The 13,583-nt window shown below is 34.1% G+C and overlaps 1 protein-coding gene across 2 annotated transcripts in view; it reads left to right on the top strand.

The window, feature by feature from the left end:
* Positions 1–10,938, top strand: part of prdm5.L (PR domain 5 L homeolog) — a 75,321-nt gene extending 64,383 nt beyond the window's left edge. For both annotated transcript variants that reach the window (XM_018251698.2, XM_018251694.2), the window contains 2 exons: positions 8,621–8,725; positions 9,937–10,938. In XM_018251698.2, the coding sequence (XP_018107187.1) occupies positions 8,621–8,725; positions 9,937–10,101 (270 nt within the window). In that variant the 3' untranslated portion in view covers positions 10,102–10,938. The remainder of the gene's footprint in view (positions 1–8,620; positions 8,726–9,936) is intronic.
* The last annotated feature ends 2,645 nt before the right edge of the window (positions 10,939–13,583 follow it).

The raw sequence follows: 13,583 nt of genomic DNA, 5'->3' as shown, positions 1-13,583 counted from the left end.
AATAGCAGTTGGTATTTGACAATGAATGTATTATACAGAATGAAATATATCCGTTAACTGCTACAATTTGTCAATCCTTAAATATCTTTCTTCATATTTAACCTCATGGGTGCCATGAAAATCTCTAATGTATTGCCCTTGGTGGATAACCTGCAATCTGGTTGCTCCTTCTGAGGTCTAAAGTTCCTGGCTAGAACTGGAATGGAGTTACTGATGAACTCCTTAGATTAAAGATTTCCTTTTCTGTTGCCCTACAAATACAAAGGCATATCTTGTTTTAGACAGGACTATGTGCGCTTTATATCCTGGGAAATAGATGATTAAATCTAATTATCTACTGTGGCAGCATGTCTTCTGTTTGCATGATCAGAAACACATTCTAAAACCGCTTCCCAAAGAAATGTTGATGGGACAGTATATGGCATTTGGCATGTCCAATGTAATGATGCCTTTAAAATAGCATATTGTACCTCCTGTTTGGTTTGATCGTTATCTTTAAAGAATGAACATTTGGGAACTGAAACCACTTAATAAAATAGTTATGTTTCCTGGCAAATTGATATGCTACTTGATGGTAACTTTTTTTTTAGAAACTTTTCTAAATGAGAAAAGACGATTTTATTCTGTGTCATGGAAAATTGTTTTTTTTTTAACATTTTATTATAATGCAAATTATAATTAGAATTGTTAGCTTGTATTTACTTCTAAAAAAGATCGAAAGCATCATTATCATATTGAAATATAGTCGTCTTTGCTAATTTGGTAACATTTCAGACTTTTTTGCTTAATTTTGTGCGATTTGATACAGAATGGGACTCTTCTTTCCCATGGTGTTAAACAGATTACATGGTACATTGCAAGGGGCATATTTTAATTTAACCAAAGTCCTTTCTTGTAATTCTCTTTCAAAGTGTACATTACTGCTGTAGCATGCAGGGAGATAAATCTCATTTACCATTATTTGAGTCAGTAGGAAGGAAAAATACCTCCACGTTGTTATCTCTAAACTTGTATAACTGTTTTATTGTTAACAATTCATTTGCAGTAGGGATGTAGACCTTGCTTGTCTTGTTCATCAAACTCTGGATCATATTCTAAGACACCAATCGGAAGAGCACGCAAGTCACCTTGCATGATTATTGGTGAATATTCTCTATGGGGTTCAAGGTCACCCTAGGTACTTTCAGTTGGCTAGTGATCCACTGCAATTTGTTTGATCGCCAATGTTAGCAGTGATCACATATATATATATATAGATATAGATATAGATATATATATAGATATATATATATAGATATATATAGATATATATATAGATATATATATATATATATAGATATATAAATAGATATATATATTTATATATAATCAACATCAACAGAAGACTGGTTTAGAGTGCATACTTTTGATCTCGAAGGGGATTTGGATTGTCACTGATGCTCTCCCTTGTTGTGTATTACTGGCCATAACTGGCCAGACTCACCTCCCTCTGTGTGTTTCAAGCATAGATCTGATTAGAGATATCAATGATATCATTGATAATTAATTACAAGAATTGAGCATTTTTTCTAGGATCAACATAATGACTGACAAAAAAAAGTTTACAGGCCTCATGTACAGGGATTCTCAGTATTCATCTGAACACACAAATGAAGAAGCCTATTTAGACACAAGCAAGTTTAATGAATGGCAACAAATTGCACAATTAATACGGCTCTTTTTGCCCTTCATAAATAAGCCTTTTTATCTCTGGGCAGATGGTCCAATTATAGATGGTTAGATTAACAACATATTGCACAAGAAATTGAATTCAGTTTCATAAATTGCACCCACTATCTTCAAGAAAATAATATTTCTCTTTTGTTTTGTTAGAAATGCATACTTTCCTAATTTCCAAATCTCAATGATAGCATGCTTTATATTATCATAGCTATGCATTTAAATATGGTGTCCACATTATATCTCAATGTGTCAATTTTATCCTTATGCTTTTCCTTCAAAATAAATTTGTTTTCGCTAAATACTGCTGATATGGGATTTCAGGGCTTGATATAGATCTAGCAGTTGCCTAGAGTACATACAGAAGGGATCCTGCTTCACATTTGGTGGCTTAGCTCTCAAAGTGTTGCGTGAAGACCAGTATTATAAAACAAAGTAGAATATTGCTAATTATTTCACTATAGGTATTACATAGTTCCCAGTCCCAGTCCATGGTGGTAACATTAAAAGGCTTTTATTTTTTTAGATATTTTGTCTGTGATTTCATGAAAGGGATATGCACTGCCATGACCTTTTTTGGAATTCGCTCAGCACGAAGTTGCCATTGCTTGACCTTCACAAATGAAGGAAATGTTTATGTACCTAGGACACCTCACACTATCTTTGTCATTGTTTCATTTGGTCTGCAGACTTCATTTTTATACACATAGATTAGAACAATTAGTAATGCTTATAGACGTTTATATAATTTTTGTCAGCTATAAGAGGAAGTTTGTTTTAACTTTTGCTTGGGTAGTAGTACTTTTTTTTATTTTTTTAATCAAAATTCATATTTTGAATTTTAGCCTTAGAGCACAGTGTCCTTTATGAAGTAGTAAACCCCCTACCTATGTTCATTTTAAAATTCCAATATGATAATGCAACATTTAGGGGCCAATTCATTAACTTCGAGTGAAGGAATAGAAGAAAAAAAACTTCGAATTTCAAAGTATTTTTTTGGCTACTTCGACCATCGAATGGGCTACTTCGACCTTCGACTACGACTTTGAATCGAATGATTCGAACTAAAAATCGTTCGACCATTCGATAGTCAAAGTACTGTCTCTTTAAGAAAAAACTTTGACCCCCTAGTTCGCCACCTAAAAGCTACCAAACCCAATGTTAGCCTATGGGGAAGGTCCCCATAGGCTTGCCTAACTTTTTTTGGTCAAAGGATAATCCTTCGATCGTTGGATTAAAATCCTTCGAATCGTTCGTTTCGAAGGATTTAATCTTTCGATCGAACGATTATTCCTTTGATCGTTCGATCGCAATATTTGCGCAAAATCCTTTGACTCCGATATTCAAAGTTGAAGGATTTTCATTCCCAGTCGAATATCGAGGGTTAATTAACCCTCGATATTCGACCCTTGATGAATTTGCCCCTTAGGGTCATGTAATTGGCGTTTTCTTGATCATCTCTTATACAGTATGTTGCTTCTGAGTTATTGACAATTAAACCATATGGGTTTGAAATCCACCCATTTAAGTTTGACCATTACATCAGTAATGTTTTCGATTTTTAACATTAAAAGAATCCAGAGATTTATATATTTGGCTTAACAGTAACAATGTAAGCAGAATTTCATAAACCTTTTTTTCCTACAAGCTTCCCATAGCCACTTTGTGCTCTATTCCATTTCCCTTTTAAATCAGAGGATCCTAAAGTGTGGGAATGGCCACCCTAGAGAAGACCAAGGCAATTAGAGTACTTGGATGTGGTTAATCATTAATAGTATAGAATACTAACAGTACAGTATGCTAAAGCAAGTTCGCTGAACATCTGATTGTTGGTACCCATTTGTATTTTTGTATTCTTTTTCCATTATAGTAGTGCACATTCAGACTTTATCCGCATCTGCCTAGATTGGTTCCATGTGCCTATATAGGATTTCCTAGGCACCATTGTTTTTACAGACAGTTCCCTACAGAGAGTGAGGGTCTTAAATGTTGTTAAATGTTATATGGGATGTATTTGTGCAAGTAGTTTCTTAGATTTTTTTTGTATTTGCAATCAAGGCTGATGACGTATCATTTACAACTGTATCATTGTTACATAAGGAATAATGTTTTAAAAATGTTGTTTGATATATATTAAAACTTTTCAAATAATCCTTACATTATAGAACTTACTTGGATCTATATCTATTGTGCTGTCCTGCACAATACATTTAGAAGCCCATTTATCAACATTCTCGTTTTAGTGGTTTTAATGGCTTTTGAAATCACAAAAAAAAACACATTTTCTGTAAAACCACTAATGGCATGTAATGTATTGAAAGATATCAATATAAAAAGTAAGAATGAAAAAAAAAAATGCTGAATGACCCGAAATCAAAATACAAAACCTATAAAAACTCTAAAAATTCAATTTGTTTTTAGAATTACTAGTGAAAAAAAAGTTGGGAAAACCTCTTGATAAATCTCGAATTCTTAGTTTTAGAGGAATAAATAAGATTTTTAGCTAAAAATTAGATTCTTGAAAAAAATAGAAGTTGGCATGTTAGTAAATAGGCCACTGAATGTTAATGCATGTTATTTTAAGATATATTTACCACTTAATACCGTTTTTATTATTATTCTTGTCACCCAACCTTCCTTTTGACTGCATCTTACAAATTTTGGGCATGTAAAGTGATATAAGAACAAAGGTGTAGGATTGCTTGACTTCCTAAATATTATGGGTCAGTAAATCTTTGACATGAGTCATTTGCATGTGCATCATTTTCGGGAGGGTTGAATGACATGCATGTTATCATTCTCCCACGTCATATTAAGGAATTGTCATGTTCCTTCCTGAATGCTTCCTTGTTGTTTTACAGATTGTATTGTGCTTTGATTGATGTTAAACTTGCATGGCACTCTGTGTTGTACTATATGCATCTGAAATGTTATTGGGCTCTTTGGCTAAGTATCCATGAAAGACACTAACCCATTTGTTTTTTTTCATGTATTTGTAGTTTAAATTTAAGTGAACTAAAGGGCCTTTTAGTTTCTTTTATCACCTCTCTGCAGAAGATACTGTAAATTGTTTCAAAACCAAAATTTGTACACACATTTATGGTTGTGTTTTAGTTTTTGTTGTATAAAATAAATTATGGTCATTTTCTGGACTTTAAAATTTTAAAATTATGTTTACAGTATTGTTTTTTGTTGGTCATGTACTGCTGATACCTGCAACAATATGTATAGCATTTTAATCCATGAGATGCAGTTGACGTTAACACTCCCTCCTCCCAGTTTATAATGTTGCCCTTTTATGAAGTTGGCTGTTTCAAGTGAAACCTGGAGCTAGCACTCAAACGACTAATTCAGAATTAAGATGGTGAATTAATTTAAGTAGAATTTGGACTGAACACTCACTACCTAATATTGATTGATCTTGTACTGTTTGATCACAAAGGTGGAAGGCTCGGTTGCCGGGATCTAACTTATGGGTTTATTAGTTTCTATATGGAAGCGTGGTCTATGCAATGTGTATAACATTCTACTGCTACTATCTATAACGCAATTTTACAAGGGATACTGATTCAGTTATTTCTCCTTTGAATCCATTTTTATAATTCTTGCAGTGACATTGACAAAGATCCTTTTGGGCAGTAATCAAAAACTTCACTATACCCATCAGAGAACCATTGATTGACATTAATAAGAAATGTTTTGTGTTGCTCCAAACAAAACTGTCACTCAAATGTACTTGTACGATATTACCCTTAATTGTTACACATAGGCCGCTGTTAATTTTCATATTTAAAAATGATTTCCTTTTCCTCTGTAATAATAATAATAAAACAGTGCTTGTACTTGATGGTAACTAAGCTGCATGAATCAATATAGGTGGCAAAACAATCCAATTGGATTTAGTTCATGTTTAAATGTTTTAGAAGACTTTTGGGTCTATTTATCAACAGTCTCGTTGTCATGGTTTTAGTGTTTTTTGAAATCACAACCACAACTAAACTCACAAACTCTAAAACATACGAATGTCATGAGATTTATTAAAAAATCTGAATAAAAAAGTATGAATGGAAAATTACACTGAACTCTGTGCTTAAAAATATGAATACTTAGAAAACCGCTAATAATATGAGTTTTTCGGACAATTCCTAGCAAAAAAACAATGAAAACCTCTAAAAGTCTGAATTGATATACAGCAGTCCAATAGGATCAGTGCAGCGCCCATTGACTTCTATAGAAACGCAACAACTTTTAGCTGGCAAAGTTTTGTATTAGAGGTTTTTGTGGTTTTTACACTTCATAAATCTCAAAAAAACAAACAAGAAAACTACACATTTTTAGAGATTCATGAAAAAAAATCAATATCCCATTGTTCGTAAATGGGCCCCTTAAAGTGATAGCAACAGTAAAAATTTTACTTCGAAATATTAATCTACATGAAAAGTTACCTATAGGTCTTGTTGATCGTTTTTCACTGAGAGCTCTGCTACTGTTACTTAAAAGTTTCAAAACCTGACTGTTTTGGCAACCTGACTGTCCCTTCTCAACTTGTCAGTTAGAGCTTCTAATGCTGACTACTGCTGCACAGATATCGCAGCCCCCTCATAGGGAAAAAAAGGGGGCAAGAAAGGTAATGAAAAAGCATCAGGCAGAGACTTTTATGGCAAAATTATAAATAACATTCAAAGATAATGATAGATCTTAAAAAAGTTTATTTTCTGGTGTCAGTATCTCTTTAAGGTAATGTGATCCAAAGCATGAAAAAAACCCAGAAAACCCCAGCTCCCTAGCATTTCAGATAATAGATCCCATACCTGTATTGTGGTATTCATAAGTGATCAGAACTATTTACAATGTTGGCTAAATAAGATGGGTTACCATTGTACCAGAGACTCTGAGCTGATTAACATGTAAACAGTGATCAAATATCTTCAGCTGAAATTCAGATGTGGGTTGCTTTGTTGTTGATTGTGGTAAGATCAGATGCTGGGTTATATACTTTAAATTGAAATTGTTTGTGTTCCCATATGCATCCAAGAAAAAACATCTTATTTCCACAGCTGCATAATTATATATTCTGTAGGGGAGATAGGAATAGTTTAATTTTTTTTCAGTGAGTCAGAAGTTTTATAAAAAAAATAAAATTTAGCAGGCTCTGATGCTTTCATTTTGGTATCTTTGACACACAGTCATGAAATGTGACACCCATTGACTTTTGGCAGCTATGATCTCAGTGATTTAGCTCTGAGCACCAGCAGGGGATGTTGCACCTACTGTGAAGGCTTAATAGAAAGCAGGGATACAACTTTGTGTATGACAAAAGGATATGTTTTCTTACATAAATATTTTATGGATGGGGTTTGGAGTTTTATTACAAATTACAAAACTTCCTAAATAACTTTATACTGACTTGAGTTTAAACTGGGTTGCAAATGAAGCCCACACACTTTCTTTATTAGAACGACTTGGCCCAATACTGAAACATGAGGCCATTACAAAGTGATTGGCAGTGTATTTGAAGGCTTTGCCTGGTCTGCAGAAGCCAACCATTACAATAGTATATTTTATTTATACATAATTTGTTAACTGACAGCATAAAGAGATGGGGCAAAAACAAGAAGATTTGAAGACTCTGCGGGATTTTAATTCTGTTTTCATTTCTAACATGCTTGTCGCTGCAGTTGTTTGATTTTACCCATACTGGGAAGAAAGGATGTACAGTATTAAATGCACGGTTTCATGCTGATGCTACTACAGCAACACCACATGTGTTAAGAGATAATATGTGCATATATTTTTCTTCCTGCCATCTGTGTACACTTTACCCCCTGTGTTGAAATTAGTTCAGAAATATTCTTGAAAGCATTAGCTTGCAGTGTGCGGAAACACAGATATTTTTTATCGCCTCTGAAAAGTTAGTATATTAGGTTACTATATTAAGAAAAATATAGAAAGCATGTCTTTTTAGACATGTGTAGCTTGTAGATAAAGCTTTCAGGAGTCAGTACCTGCAGTAAAGGAGATTGTACATGCTACAGATAAATGCATTGCAGATGTTTTTAAGTTTATTTTTATTTATACTGAGATCCACTGTAAATCCAGGGATGTATTCTAGACAATGCAAAAAAAGTGCTGGAAAAAGTAACATTTTTTGCTTAATGTTGGTTTTAAATAAAACAAAAAAAACATATATAGTTTTGATGATTTATATTTGCAACTGTTGAGTTCAACTGTATGTTGTAAAGCTTTAAATATTGTCATTTTGTAAACATTTTAGATGGAAATATTTAAATCTATCATCTTGAAAAAAAATAGACATATTATTGACAGCACCGAGGCTGCTGCAATTCAATTAACTTTATATTGTGATAAAGAATTCAAGACTATGCAACCCTAAAAAGCAAAGCTCTGATGTATTTTGTATATGTGTTTCTTGATACAATGCTGCTGTCATGGAATATTGGGTTAAGCACGCAAAATATTTGCATATCTTTGCTGCTGCATAACTTGTTGTAGGGCATCTAGAGTAGTTTAATATGGATGTAGATAGAATTGACAAAAATTGAAATTTGAAAAAAGGACAAGCAGAACAGTTCAAATACCACATATGTGAGGAGTGTGAGAGTGAGTTATTCAGTTGAGGATGGTTGGTCTTATTCTTTCTTAGCAGTGTTATAGTAAAGAAGGCTGTCAAATAATGGAGCGTCAGATTCTGAAACCATGCAGAACAAATGCCTTTGTAATCTAGAAGGGAGGAACAAACCATTCACAAATTCATAGATAGAGGATGGGCCTGGCTCTCCATTATCATACACACCCTTGTCTGTGTTAGTTTCTTCTGATGCTTTGGTTTCCTCCAGTTTATTTCAACGTACAGTAATTATTATACACTTTATCATTGCAGGAAAAGCCATACCAGTGTTCTGAGTGCAACAAGGCTTTCAGCCAAAAAAGAGGTCTAGATGAACACATGAGGACCCACACAGGAGAAAAACCATTCCAATGTGATGTACGTATAACTTTATTTTCTTTGTATTATAGGTTAAAATATTATATAAAAGAAGGGTTCTTATGTTAACATAACATATTTAACAATTCCTTTGCCATGCTGGAACAATAGAGCTGCAAGTGCAGTTGCGCTACAATGAACTGAAATGTTGTACTTAATGACGCCGTTCAGTAAAGGAACTTGCCTCCAATCACACTCCTTCCACTTCTTTGTAGTTGTGATAAGCACCATTGCGTTTATCTTACCTCTTCTGCTGAATTGTGTACAAATAGAAGCTTAGGAACTCTCAGACTGCATTTTTTCTGCAGCCTGAGAGAAGCAGATCCGCTCCCTTCTGTATCTCCCTTTAACTGTATTAACAATCACAGCATCACACTAAGCAGGCTGAGAACAGCAAATCCAATGCTTTATGTGCCAAGGCCTAAACATGGCAACAATGTCAGGGTTTCCACGGCAGGTTACATCATGTGGTACAACACCTGCTCCAAAATAATTGCATACTAATGCTGTTTCAATGAGATGTGCCAGAAGTAATGCAGACTCCACTGTGGAAATGTTAGCTGTAACTTATTTGTGGACACACATTTGAATTTGTTTAGATGCGTCAGGCACGCTTCTTCACATGGATGCAATTACACTGGAATATCGGGATAAAAACACATTGTGAGTCTGCTTCTGAAAACTGCATGTTGTATTGTTTTCATTAACAACTTTTATGTGTAACCAGTTTTTTTAAGAAAAGAACAGAAAATTCCCAAATGCACCCTTCGTGCTCTTGCAATTCTGATGGGGGTATTGTAAATGTGCCTGTTATATAATATTTACCTCTGCGTTGTGATTGGACAACTGACAAAGGAAATAGGGAACAAAGCGGTTTAACAAAATAGCCAGGTTCAATAAACTCAGATTGTATCTTCTCTTGAACAGTGAAAACAAAGTAGCACAAAGCATGGTGGCATTAACTATATATATTTTTGTAGTTTTTAGTTAAGGCAGGTTTGAGCATCTACAAAATATTGTTATAATATATTTAAAAAAATCCAGTGTTGAGCACAGGTTTAGAAATTAATTAATGACTCTATCCCATGAGCCTACTTTTCTCTTTACTTGTCATTCTTGTTAAAAGTCTGTCCATATGTTTTCATTTTAGAACCCAATGGAAATAATAGTATATTTACCATGTTCCTTTTCTTTCTTTTTTTTTTTGCTAGGTTTGTGATCTGTCGTTTAGTCTTAAAAAAATGTTAATCCGACACAAGCTGACTCACAACCCTAATCGTCCAATGGCAGAATGCCAGCTCTGTCACAAGAAGTTTACAAGAAATGACTACCTCAAAGTACACATGGAAAACGTTCATGGTGAAACAGATAGCTAATTCTCAATGGCCAGTACTTATGTGTGAAGCTTAATCCTGCCCACTTCTGAAATACCAGGTTTGAAGAATAGGAATTATCTGACTGTAACGTTATTATTTATGTAGCATCAATATATATATATCACAGTGCCATACACAATAACTATAGGGATAAAATGTAGTTGATGTTGGAAAAACTGATGTTGATCGTATCCCAACATCTCATGTGAAACAGTAGCTTGAAACCCAAAACCTTATTGTGGGGTAGGGATGCTGTGAGTTCAGCCACATCTAAAAACAAAACTTCATATAGTTCTATGATATCTGTAAATGTTATATTAACAACAAAGCACATTTTAGCCTGCCTGTTCCATCATAATGCCTTGAACGCTTACATATTGTAAGTCATACATCTGATAGCTATTTACTATATTAATCAGGGGCAGAACAATGATTGGTTTATTAGGAATTGCATCCCAAGCAATTTTAGAAACCTATTAAATATTACCATTATAAAATGATGGTAACTATCCTGGGTCCATATATTCTGCAGTGCAAAGTCAGTAATGCAGAGTTTCTTGTCCTCTACATTTTTCTTGTACCAATGGTAATAACTGAAACTTGGGTTCCTAGTGGTTTTAGAACCAAATTAGTGAAACAAACTTTGGACAAGCCTGATGTACCTTAACATTGTTCTCATGAAAACTGATAACTTTCAGGTGTCAAAATGTGATGTTTCACTTCAATTGTTTCTCACATTTAAATGTAATTGTATTGTATTCTTGTAACTATCCATTCATCAACCAGCTCTCTTCAATTTTCTAAAACATTTTAGTGTTGACAATAAACACATAAAAAGCAGTTGTTGCGTTTTCCTCTTGCGTTTATGATGGACTTCTCTATGACCCAATATTCAGCACTGAAACATTATGGCGGTTATTTATTAAAGTCTGAATGCCAGAAATTTTCTAAAAAAAAAAAATGAACTTTTTATACTATAACATCCAAATATTTAGTGGGGAAAAAACTCGGAAATTCAGAATTTATTAAATCCCGATGGTGTTAATAGTCCAAATAAAAAAGTACTTCAACTCAGACCTGCCGAGTTCATGTAGAAGTCAATGGGAGAAGTCCCGAAGATATCCAGATCTGCGCTGGGTTTGTGCAATAATCCAAAGATTTTGTGATTTTTGGCCGTAAAAAACGGGAAATTTTCAGAAAAATGTATTGATCAATAAGGGGAAAAAAACCTGTGTGGATTTGGTTGGGGTAGTTTTCAGAAAATATTCCAATATTTTCTGATTTTTGTAAAATAACCCCCTATATGTAGAATTTAATATATCTTTTTGTTTTTCCTAAACTATCCAGTCAAAACGTGTACAAAGTCAAGCTACGTAGACATTTACAAAGAACTTTACTTAATAAAATATTTTTAGTAAAGTAGAATCTATAATATAGCACATTTTCTTCCTGGGACCGAAATACTTTCTTGCACAAATGATCAGTAAATCTTTTCAAACCCAGCTATTCAGTTAATAATGGATGGAGGGCACACCAAAACTTTCAAAAATTGGCAAGAGGTGCAAAAACAAATGTTACCCCTACCAAAGGTAACCAATGTCAATACTAAATCTACATGTTTGCACACTCAAAACAAGAACAATTGAACATAAGGGTGGTTTGAAAAAAATTTTTTTACTATTGTTCAAAAAACATTTTACATAGATAATGCCATACAACACATGGCGCAATTTATACAATGTTAAAAAAGTAGCATAGAAAATTAACCACCCATTAGTTATATGCAGCAAGCAAGAAATCAGCAAGGGAGCGGATACACCTACCAGAAAAATGAGAATGGCCCCAGCTATTCACATGAAACAGGATTACTTTCAGGGAACTGTAGGCTGTTTAGCCACACAGTAGATAAACATCTTAACGTAGGGTAAAATATGTGTATAAAAAAGGAAAAATATTGTTGCCTTTTGTGTTTATTTTTGTTAGACCCTCGTTTTAAATGTCAGTTGAAAAAAAAAAAGATACTGAAATTCACTTCAAAATGTTTGTAGGTGTACAAATAAATAGAGGTAATTAGTGGGGTCTAAGGTTTGATTCCTTTAGAAAGTAGTACATGTTATCATAGAAGTGCCAGAATTACTGTATTAGAAACCATTTATGCTTGTGGGGTGCTCCACACAAATACTCTCCCAATCTCCTATTTTGATGGTAACAGTATGCCTTGCTGTCCTTTATTGCCTATAGAAAGTTATTTTTGTTACATGCTGGAACTAATTTATCATTTACCTGGTCGAGTGTTATGCTTGCTAATGCAAACTTGAATTCACCCAATACACAAGGTGCTTAAGTATAGAGCAGCTGCCCTTTGTACTCTTATGCCAGCTGTGTATTTAATTGGAAACCCTGTATTTAATACCTGCCTTAGACATACATTGACATACAGTAAGGGCTCCTTTAGCTTGGGCCTCACTCAGAAAGGACCTATTGTCTGATAATGTGCTGGTCTGGACATGGCAGTAATTCCAGTGTTCCCTTTGCAGGTGGCGCCAACTCACCTTCACCAAATGAATTAGCCACCGGTTTTAGTGACAGTGACACCATTTAGTCACAAATACAGTAGAAATTGGGTGCACCTTACCTTGATTTACCAAAAATGGGTGCTGCACCAAACTTCAGATTGCAGTGATGCAACTTGGTGATTACCTTAAATTATGCTGAAATTCTGGAGAAAATTCTGCTTTTCAGATGAAAAAAGCATTGCTATATGCATTCAAAAATTGCAATTTACAGTGTGGTGCACTCGTATGTGAAGATGCTGCAGTAAATATTTATACGTTTTAATATTGTTTCCTTTTTAACAAGTGACGTGAACTTTTTATCACCTCCATGGAATCTCTGTTTTCAGCACCTCATTCATTTTACAGCCATCTGCTGTCAGTGTCTTACAGCAGCTGAAGCTCCCAGTATTCTGTAATGTAATAAAATGGGGTGTGATTGATGAGACAGTTTTATTTGACCATTAGAGTTTGTACTTAATCCATTTGTCAACATTACATCGAAATCTTCTATGGAAAATGCAATGTTTTGAAAGATACACTTGATGAGCTATGTCTGTTTCACTCCTTTTATCTGTTTTAAAAAGGAATATAATTATTATAACATTATTAATGTTTGCAGCTGGTGGGTTTTTGCCCTGAAAACAAAATTTTGCGGAAACACTATGCAAAATGAGGTAGGCATTGCATTGCTGTCATCCAAAGTTTCTTTAATAAAGGTATCAGTATTTATTTAGATCTTATTAATAGGGACACAACAGACTGGGCTACTGCTGGGGGCCCTAGAAGCATAAACAGCAATGTGGTTTATCTTCCCAAATGATTTTGAAATATTCACATTTAAGTAGCATGGCTTATTTTTGTATATATTTTTTGTAGCATACTAATACAGGTATAGCACCTGTTATACGGAAACCAGTTATCCAGAAA

This window comes from Xenopus laevis, chromosome 1L (assembly GCF_017654675.1).
Source record: "Xenopus laevis strain J_2021 chromosome 1L, Xenopus_laevis_v10.1, whole genome shotgun sequence".
NCBI classification, from domain to species: domain Eukaryota; kingdom Metazoa; phylum Chordata; class Amphibia; order Anura; family Pipidae; genus Xenopus; species Xenopus laevis.
The sequence above is the reverse complement of the archived record's forward strand: the minus strand, read 5'-3'. Positions and strand labels throughout refer to the sequence as shown.